The sequence below is a fragment of the Gymnodraco acuticeps genome, unplaced genomic scaffold (genome assembly GCF_902827175.1).
Source record: "Gymnodraco acuticeps unplaced genomic scaffold, fGymAcu1.1, whole genome shotgun sequence".
NCBI classification, from domain to species: domain Eukaryota; kingdom Metazoa; phylum Chordata; class Actinopteri; order Perciformes; family Bathydraconidae; genus Gymnodraco; species Gymnodraco acuticeps.
The window spans coordinates 196389-207089 of NW_022990037.1; the positions used below are offsets into that span (position 1 = coordinate 196389).

The following is a 10701-nucleotide window of genomic DNA, read 5'->3' on the forward strand; positions in this document are numbered from 1 at the left end:
TGTGCAGAGTTTAAATCTATCAAGTCATATTACAGGATAAAGGAAATACAGTTTAAACTGCCGTTGCAGAGAAGACGCCGACGTGTCGCACTTATCATTCATATCACACTGATATCACATCATCAATCAGATCATCGATCATATAATATCATAATATGTCGTATATTTCCCTATCTGAGTCAGCTTCTCCAGCCGTATCTGGCCGTGCAACACTCACAGTGTCACATACTGTATGCAGAAGTATTATTTTAAGCAACACATTAAGTTGACGAAACACTCGAGTCAAATGTAATTAAAGTCAGATCCACTCGTGTCTTAGATGGGGCAGTGATATCATAAAACTGTGTATACGCTTTCAAACACTCGGTAGGCCTAGTTTATTTATTTTTTAACCAGTTGTTCTATATTCACCTTGCAGGTGCAACTATGTGGCTTGTATCCTGGATTATATGTTTAAGTAATGGATGTTTAAAGTTCATATTTGTCTAATATTAGTTTACTTTTCATTATTGAAGTATGACGCTGCGCTGTCAGTACACTTGTTTGTGATTGGTCAAATGTTGGGTCATTTTTTTTATGTGGTGCCTTTGGTGTCCCCAGTACAAAATATGTTGTTTTTTGTCTAAATCTGGACAAATACTAATTACATTTTGTTTTTAATGTGTGTTCAATTGTTAATTTATTATTAATACAATGATATGCACATCTAAGTTTTTTTTTTCATTTTAAAAGCATTGGTTAAAGGGATATCGAGGAGTTTTTCCATGTCCCCACTGCTGGTCATTCAACTTAGATCTAAAATATAGCTATTAAAAACTAAATTAATTTATAAATATGTTATTATTATTTTATTTAACTTGTCAAAATCTATCTAATCAAATAATGTTTTTATTCAAATTGTAAAAAAAAAAAAAAGGTTTAATGTTTGTCCCCGAGGGTCGCTGTCCACCCTGTTGAGCTGTGTATCTGTCCCTTTAAGAAAAATACATATTTCTCAGTGACATCACACCTATGAAATTAAATGACACCAGAGGCGGGAAATTCAACTGAGGTAAGCTGTGTGGGTTTCTACTGCTCTTACAACTGATTTGGATGTTTCTGTCAATTTTGTTTGATGTGTTTGAACATAACATGTCCAACCTGTTAGGCCTAAGTATGAAGGATATTAATCGAATTCTATTATTTAAAAAAGTTCCTTTAAAAAGTGATTGATTCCTCATAAAGTATCCAAGGTCATGCTAGCAAATATGCTAACACAGGCAGGGTAAAGGCTAACTTTTGCTCAAAATGTCCACCCTGTTAGTGTCCACCCTGTTAGGCTTATTCAACTAACAGGGTGGACAACATCCTAACAGGGTGGACATGTAAGTATTGTTTACTTATTACAACATTTGTTAATATTATATTAATATTATATTATTTATTGTTATATTATTATATTACTATTATAATATTATAATAATGTTTTTATAATATAATAAATTATCACCACCATTAGATCTATAGGCACAACACAAACTGCTGCAAAAAATCCTAGGGAAACACTGATGGGTATATTATCTAGTATATTATGTACACAAGGATTATAGGTATAGTACTTAAAGTAATGGTATGCATTTGTATAGGAATGGCACCCCCGATAAGTGCAGCTGAATCACAGCGGTACTACAGAGCACGCCGTGATGCTGACCCAGAGAGAAGACAGCAATACCTTGAAAAAGAGAGAGAGAAATGGAGGAGGGACAGAGAGAAAGGCATAAAGATGGGTATTAATGAGGTCTATGAGAGGGAGAAAAGGGCAAAAAGGAAGAAATGGAGGGAGGCAAAGAAAGCCGCGAGGGCCAACGTTTCCAGAGCCAGGGATTCCCTCAGCACTTCCTCTGCAACTCCCGAGAGTCAGTCAGAACCAGAACCAGGGCCTTTAAGGTTAGTGCAAGTTTATAGGAAATGTACTCGGCATATGGAACACAATACACAGTTTTTAACACTTTTTGAGCTGTTTATAAGGACTTATTATGTTTGCTTTCGCTGTGTGTGTGTTTGTGTTTAGGCAGCGCCTTCAAGGGGAAAAGAGGGCAAGAAATGGAAGGAGAAGACTCCAACAGGAGCTAGCCTTTTTAAAGGCCAAGCTGGATAGAGAGATAAGAAACAAAGAAAAGTATAAAAAAAGATTTTTACGGTGTAAGAAAAGCTCCTCATCCCCACGTGCATTGGTGAATAGGATGCTACATGATCAGAGGGTTTCTCCACATGTTCGTAAGAGCCTTATTTTTCAGTCTGCCCTAGTTGCGGACATAGCTCAAACATACAAAGCCTCAAGAAGAGAAAGGGTGAAGCAAACAATAGCCAAAGTGACATGTGGTAGGCTATTAAAAAAGTACAGACTGCAGTCATTTGCATTCAGGGCTCTTGGATTCTCCAAGAAGAGGGGGATGTTGGACAGGGATGCAGACCTTAATACTTTTCAGAGGAAGAAGAGTTCAAGGAGTCTAGAAAGTAAAGCCAGTATCCATACCTTCTTTCTTCGTGATGACGTGAGTCGTATGACAACTGGGCGCAAGCAGACCATCACAGTGAGGAAGAAGAAGATGCAGAAGCGACTGCTTTCTGACACACTCAAGAACCTTCACAGGAAATTTGGATCCGAAAACTCAGACAACGTACTGTCTTTTTTGTGCATGTCGGCCATTTTGGGTCGTGGCCCCTACTGATGCTGATCGGGCCACGTGCCAGTGTAAAACCCATGAAAACCTCCAGTTCATGGCTGACACCCTCTACAGCCATGGGATTGTCATCTCCAAGAATATTGAGGAGATGGTTGACCGCACTGTCTGTGCCACAGAAATGAAAGCGTGCGCCTATGGTGATTGTGTAGAGTGCCGCCTCACCACTCACCCAACCCTGAAATCAGCCACAGAGGAAATTGTACAAGTTGTACAATGGTCTACTGAAAGGACAGGTGAGGAAGAGAGGAAGACCATTACGCTTAAAAAAGAGGTCCAGAGCACTGAATCAGACCTGGTCAGCAAATTTCAAGAGAATCTATTCAAATTCCGTAAGCACCTTTTTAACATCAGGTGGCAATACAGTGCTTACAGACAGCTACGGGAAAGCCTCCAAGCCAACGAGTGCTTAATCCACATCGATTTCAGCGAAAATTACTCTTGCAAATATCACAACGAGATCCAGTCTGTGCATTTTGGAGGGTCCCATCAACAGGCAACGCTGCACACTGGTGTACTGTACACCACTGAACAGACACCACTGTCATTCTGTTCAATCTCATCCTCACGACGACATGACCCACCAGCGATCTGGGCCCACCTGGAGCCTGTCCTGGAGATGGTGAAGACCAAGTGTCCAAAGGTGGAAAGGCTTCACTTCTACAGTGATGGCCCGGCAACCCAGTACAAGCAAAAGGGAAACTTTTACTTTCTCTCCACTGAGCCATTCAGGCTTGGTTTCAAAGAACTGACCTGGAATTTCTTTGAGGCCAGCCATGGCAAAGGAGCTCCAGATGGCATCGGAGGGACATTGAAGCGGTCAGCGGACCGAATTGTGCGCTTGGGGGAAGATGTTCCAGATGCCATCACTCTTTTCAAAAAACTCAAGAGACTGGAATCAACAGTGGAGCTCTTCTTTGTCAGTGAAGAGGAAGTTGAAGCAAAAACAGAGGTAAAGATGCCCCGTACCCCTGCAAAAACATTCACAGTAGTCAAGTATTTTGAGGCTCTCTATACGTTGATAGTTATTGTTATTGGCCAAATATTTTGAATATTATATCTCATACTACTGTATATCCTCTCTTTTCACCTCAGGTCCCTGCTCTGACACCTATTAAGGGCACAATGAGGATGCACCAGGTGATCAGCGTCTTACCTGGGCATATCAAGTACAGGGACATCAGTTGTTTCTGTCAGAGGCAGGATGGTCCACTGGATTGTGCCTGCTTCGACCTGAAAGTAGCTACTGTGAATGGAGTTCCTGTGACCCCCCCAAATCAGAATGAAGAGACCCCATGGCGACCAGCGGCAGTTGACAGCACACACATTGGAGGGTGGTGCGTCATTAAGTATGACGATGATGTGTACCCTGGCATCATCATGGACGTGGAGGGCGATAGCATTCAAGTGAAGTGCATGCATAGAAATGGAGTAAACAAATACTTCTGGCCAAGACCACGTGAAGATGTCAGCTGGTATGCAGAGGAACAACTTCTCTGTCTTATACCAGAGCCAAAGGCACTCAACAAGCGCTCAGTCCAACTTGAGAAGCTTACATGGAAGTACCTAGAAAATAACTTTATGTAAACTAAAAATGTACTCGAAGTTATGCACGATGATCAGAGCTCTTGGTTAAGGTGTTCAGGCTACCAAACCCAGTGGTGTTCCACAAGCCACTGGTGGTGGCAAAAAACGAGCATGATTATAGTTGGCCTCAGCAAAGTGCCTCATAAAGCCTTTGCCTACCTGTTTGAGCCCTCCAAGTTTTGGTGTTGGCCTTTCTTTTTCTGTGATTTTTTTTATTAGAAATTCTGCTGAATAAATGAATTATGAAGCAAATTACTGTCTTCTTCATTAGCTGCCATTTTCCTCAGTCTCCAACATAGGGCAATAGCCTACGTGCCCCACAGCTGGAAAATATTATGACATCACACAGACTTGCTCACAGGTCCTAGGGGTGTACCAAAGACCCCAAATCAAATTCTGATATATTTTTTTAATTCTGTTAATATTTGTTGCTACTCTAAAGTACACATTCTATAAGAAAACCCTGCAACCACAGACACAGCAGACCTTTGGGACGGAGATAGCCTTATGAAGAAGCAAAGGCAGATACACAAAGTTGCAGCTCCAGCTCCAATTAGTGGGTATATCAAACCAAAACGATTTGATATATTCAAACAATTTTAATAATTTAATATAAAAGATTGTTTTAACAATAGAATTAATACTGTAATATTTTAACCAAAAATTACACTTTAAAATGATAGGGCCTGGAGAGAAGGTCCTGAAGGCCCTGACGGACTTCCACTGGTGTCCACCCTGTTAGACGTATGTCCACCCTGTTATGTTGGTATTTTTCTAGCATAGTTTAATGAAAATATCAAATATCAAGTGTATATTTGTACTTTTATAAAGAAATGAGAGAGGTTGATTATATATTCTAGAAACTTTTAGTAATTCTTATTGTATTTAAGTTTTCTCATGAAAAACAGTGGAAAAATATGCCACGTTGTCATCATCTACACTTGTTTTTCTCAATATATACTACTTAAAACTAATTAGGTATGAAATATATATCTAATTAGTTAGGGACATACAACTCTTGTTAAAAAGTCACTTTAATTGTAAGAATGCACTGAAAACTCATTTAAGCAGTTATGTGTATGTCCTTAACAGGGTGGACATATCCTGGGTGTCACGTGTTGTTAATATATCTATATATATAAAGATTTAGGTGCCTGAGCTTGACCAAAATGTTTTTTAGCAAATTAGATATGTCCTTTATAGAATAGAACATTAAAAAGTAGGTAAATCAACTATTTATTTCACCCAACTTGTGAAGTCCAAATGGCACCCTATAAAAAAAATGACCCTGTTGCTAACCCCGCCCCTTTCACTTGAACGCGCTCTCAGCTGGAAAGAGAAACCCTGGCTTGATTTACCGAGTTGATAACCAGCGTCGTAGGACCATGCGTAGGACCGCTTAGCGAAATCTCGTTTGTTAGGGTTAGTTAAGATAACTCGAACATATCCAGGATCTGTTGAACTGGCTTCGTAGAACATGGCACAGGTGGCTGCATAGCAGCGCTAATGTCAAAGACACAAACATTATACATGATATTTTTATTTTACTAGGATGTGACAAAAATATTTGGGAAGGCTTAGCCTTCCCTAGCCTACAGTACCCGCCGCCCCTGCCCGCCGGTCATTATCGGCCGATATTCACTCTTAATAGTTTGATCGGTGCTCTCTATAAAGGCCCATCAGGAGGCTGGATCTGATCGATATGGACATAAACGCGAGTGAAGTATAACCGGACGCGAGAGAGAGATCAGATCAGCTGCTGAGTCTGACGGAGACACGCAGCTCTGCATGATCACCTGAAGCTCCGCCCTCTGTTTAGCGAGCTGACCCGACAGCGCAAAATGCGTATATGAAGTGCTCAGGGCCGGCCCTTGGCATAGGCAGTATAGGCGAATGCTAAGGGCGCATCAAGCCAGGGGGGCGCTGAAAATTGGGGGAAATATATATATTTATTAAAAAAATAAATAATGTAATTGTGATTATTATTTTTTTAAATAAAACAATTTCCCGATTTTGGATCAACAAAGTACATCTTATTATCTTATCTTAACAGAACTACGTCTATATTGCGTACAGAGCACTGCACTATGGCCCCCCCCCCCCTAATTCAGGTAAATTGAACTGCCCCAGCCCCGCAGGCTGTTTATGTCCTCAAGGAGCGAGGGGGGCGGGTCAAGTGTCACTGACTGACACTTGACCCGCCGCCTTTGACCTGCTGTGACTCGGGGGAAGAAAACAAAGACGGTAATTAGCATGTCGAAAAGAACAAAGTTATCTGGCGCCCAGGGAAGAAAGAAAAGAAAAGAGGAGGAGGACAGACGGGAGAAAGACAAAGGTACAGTAACGTTAATGTGATGATGATTAAACAAAGTCAAAAAATTGATTGTAGTTACCGTTGATGCAACAGTTTTAACTTGCTAGCTTACTTTTAGACGATAGCAAGGTCGTTTGTTTGCTAATCAATAGTTACATTTAGAGTTAACGTCAATTATTACCGTTACTCCCACCTTAAATTCAGGGACATTTGGAAAGAGTTACATCACCTGCTATATATCATCTACTATATCTGTTGAGGTGAGCCAATGTTTGCCCTGCTTGTAGTAATAGGCTAATAATGATAGTCATTAAAATGCTATTCCTTTTACATCCCCTCAATAATTTATAGTTGTAGGCCTTTAATTGTATTGCCTTACAGTTTATGCTGTCTAAAGTATGTTCAATAATCAATAGTGTAACGTTTACATCAGTGTTAAAATCAATCAATCAATCAATGTTTATTTATATAGCCCAATATCACAAATGTTACATTTGTCTCAGTGGACTTTACAGTTTGTACAAAATATCAGTATGACAATACTGATATTGCTTGTCACTACTGTAAATACTGCATACCTTAGCCTTTATCTTTAATATGCTATATTACAATGTATGTAGCTGCTTCTTTGCCATCTGGTAAGTCGCAGAATATGCAGGTGCATCTAAAAGAATAACTATATAATAGAACTGTTTTTCTTTAATTTAATAAAACAAATTAATCATATATTCTAGATTCATTATGCATGAAGTGAAATATTTAAAACCTTTTTTGTTTTAATTGTGATTAATACAGCTTACAGATCATGAAAATCAATAATCCTGTATCTAGTATAATATTAGATAAGGATTTATAATACAGATATTTCGATCTTCTGAAAAGTTTATTCAAATATGTACTCAGTACTTGGTCGGGGCTCCTTTTGCAGAGATAAATGCATCAATTCTACATGGAGGCAATATATTCCATGATATTCTAATTATTTTGTGAGCTGCTCCTGTTTTCTGATTTCTATAATATAATTTGGTCTAGCAAATATAATACATCTCTTGATGGTCACATATACTTCTCTTCTCTCTCCAGATGCACTATTGACATTTTTTGGGCCTCATATCACCTCAGCAGAGCCCAGCCCTGCAGCATCAAGCGCTCCTGTCCCTTCCACCTCAGCAGAGCCCAGTGATACAGCATCAAGCGCTCCTGTCCCCTCCACCTCAGCAGAGCCCAGTGATACAGCATCAAGCGCTCCTGTCCCCTCCACCTCAGCAGAGCCCAGTGATACAGCATCAAGCGCTCCTGTCCCCTCCACCTCAGCAGAGCCCAGTGATACAGCATCAAGCGCTCCTGTCCCCTCCACCTCAGCAGAGCCCAGTGATACAGCATCAAGCGCTCCTGTCCCCTCCACCTCAGCAGAGCCCAGTGATACAGCATCAAGTGCTCCTGTCCCCTCCACCTCAGCAGAGCCAAGTGATACAGCATCAGGGATAAAGGCTTCACCAATAGACCCTGCCGACTGGCCATCTGTTCTTACTGATAATGACAGGACAGAGTTTGTTCAGAGTGGACCATATCAAATGAAACCTAGTTTTATTTTTCCCAAACAAAAAGACGGGAGAAGGTGTCAGCAAGACTATTTTAACAGAGTCTTAATCAACGGAGAAAAAATCCAAATAAGCTGGTTGATGTATTCAAAAAAGAATGATAGCTTGCACTGCTTCTGCTGCAAAATGTTTTCACAGAGAAATTACATACTCAATAGGGAAGGACTAAAGGACTGGAAAAATGCAAGTCACTTGCTCAAGGTACATGAAGAAAGCAAGGAGCACAACACAAACATGGCAACATGGAAGGAGTTAGACGTCCGTCTTGCCAGGGGGCTTACAATAGATATGCAAGAGATGGCCCTTGCTCAGGCTGAGAGAAATAGGTGGCGCGACGTTCTCACCCGATTCGTGGTAATAATTCAGTCCTTAGCAGAGAGAAACCTGGCTCTGAGGGGGTCCACAGACACATTAAACCAACCAGACAATGGCAACTTTTTAAAAGAAGTGGAGCTTATGGGCAAATTCGATCCAGTCATAAAGCAGCATGTTGGTAGGGTGGCAAGTGGAGCTGGCAGTCACACACATTATATGGGCAAAATAATTCAAAATGAACTGATTGACTCAATCAGCTCTAAAATACTGGACACAATTGTGGAAGAGATAAAAACGTGTAAGTATTTCTCCATCATTTTGGATTGCACTCCTGATCTGAGTCATAAAGAACAACTCTCTGTTATTGTCAGGATAGTATCGCTAGAAGACAAACCACAGGTTAAAGAACATTTCCTGGGCTTTCTTGTGGCAGAGCAGTCAACAGGGGAACGTTTGACATTGCTCATTCTCAAAAGGCTGGAGGACCTTAACATCCCCTTTGAGGACTGCAGAGGACAGTCGTATGACAACGGTGCCAACATGAAGGGTAAGAATAAAGGTGTTCAGGCTAGGTTGCTTCAGCAGAACCCAATAGCTTTTTTTGTCCCTTGTGGTGCTCACACCTTAAATCTGGTGGTAGCTGATGCTGCAAAGAGCTCACCAGATGCTATAGGCTACTTTGGCTATTTAACAAAGTTGTACAAACTCTTCTCTGCCTCCACGCATAGATGGGACATCCTGCTGAAACATGTCAAAACAACCCGGAAATCGTGGTCAGAGACCAGATGGGAAAGCAGGATAAAAAGCGTTGAGGCAGTAATGTACCAGGCTGGGCAAATCAGAGAGGCTCTTCTGGAGGTGAGGGAAACAACTGCAGACCCTGTGGTGAGAGTTGAAGCCCAGTCTTTGGCTGAGGAGATTGGATCTTACCGTTTTATCATTTGCACAACCATATGGTATGACATCCTCTACAAGATCCAGCATGTGAGCAAACTGATGCAGTCACCCTCCATGCAGTTAGATGTCGCTGTCGACCTGCTGAAGAAAACAGGAGATTCCCTCACCTGCTACAGAAGGACTGGATTTTCTGATGCGCAGACAACTGCAAAGGAGATGTGTGAGGAGATGAACGTGGAGTCTGTTCTCAAACAAAAGCGGTTGAGATCCACAAAACGGCAATTTGGTTATGAGTCTCCAGATGAGCCTATTGATGATGCACTTACAAAAATGGAAATCACATTTTTTAATGTGGTTGTGGATACAGCCCTCTCTTCACTTGATGAGAGATTTTAGCACCTTGAAGAGGTAAATGACAAGTTTGGAGTGCTCATCAACTTTCCCACCACATCAAACGAAGAACTGCCAAAGCACTGTCAAACCCTGAGCTCTGCTCTGACCCATGATGAACAACCAGACATTGATGTCAGGGAACTTGCTGCAGAAATGCAAAATGTTCCACATTTGCCATCAAAGAAGATGACAAACATGGAACTATTGACCTTCCTTCATGAGAAGAAGCTGACAGAAATGTACCCCAATTTGTGGGTTGCTCTGATAATCTCTGCCACTCTTCCTGTTACAGTGGCTGCTGCTGAAAGAAGCTTCTCAAAGCTCAAACTGGTCAAAACTTACCTGAGAGCTTCTATGGGACAAGAACGTCTCAGTGGACTATCCATCATAAGCATCAACCATGTGGTCTTAAAACAGCTGTCTTATGATGATGTCATAGATCATTTTGCTTCAAGAAAGGCAAGGAGAGTCAGGCTAAGGTAAGGTGTTGAGGTGTGAGATTGAGGCCTGTAGTATTTTAATGGTTGGATTTTGGCTAAATCTTGCTTTTAACCAAGACTGAAGTGATTGATAGCAAATATTTCGGTACCCAGAAGTAGTATATTTAAGTGTTCAGCAAAGCAGCTTTTGTTTTAAATTAGTAAATGTTTCTGGGTTGTACTTCTTACACATCCAGCTCTTAAGGTGAGGCAATTAGTCTCTCACGGACTGTATATCAGTACAGGTGGATTGTGTGCCTGTCAGCAGAGGAGCAACTTGTTGCCCTGTCTGACCTCAGCAGGGAGCAAGTGGAGGGGCCATGTGTGAATAGGCCTTTAGAAAGCACTGGTGTGTTGGCGAGGCTGCTGACTGCAATTATAGGTTTTAATGT

General features: G+C 41.2%; 1 protein-coding gene across 1 annotated transcript; it reads left to right on the plus strand.

The window, feature by feature from the left end:
* The first annotated feature begins 2543 nt into the window (after positions 1-2543).
* LOC117545403 lies at positions 2544-9833 on the plus strand. The gene is made up of 5 exons (XM_034215161.1): positions 2544-2660; positions 2758-3675; positions 3819-4198; positions 8912-9087; positions 9181-9833. Exons 1-5 carry the CDS (start codon positions 2544-2546, stop codon positions 9831-9833), a joined length of 2244 nt encoding a protein of 747 aa, XP_034071052.1.
* The last annotated feature ends 868 nt before the right edge of the window (positions 9834-10701 follow it).

Bases quoted from the DNA above. Each gene is read 5' to 3' on its own strand.
- LOC117545403 (XM_034215161.1), top strand. From the start codon at position 2,544: ATGACAACTGGGCGCAAGCAGACCATCACAGTGAGGAAGAAGAAGATG. The intron at 2,661-2,757 runs GTACTGTCTTTT...GAAAACCTCCAG, and splicing joins GATCCGAAAACTCAGACAAC to TTCATGGCTGACACCCTCTA. The intron at 9,088-9,180 runs GTAAGAATAAAG...ATCTGGTGGTAG, and splicing joins CAACGGTGCCAACATGAAGG to CTGATGCTGCAAAGAGCTCA.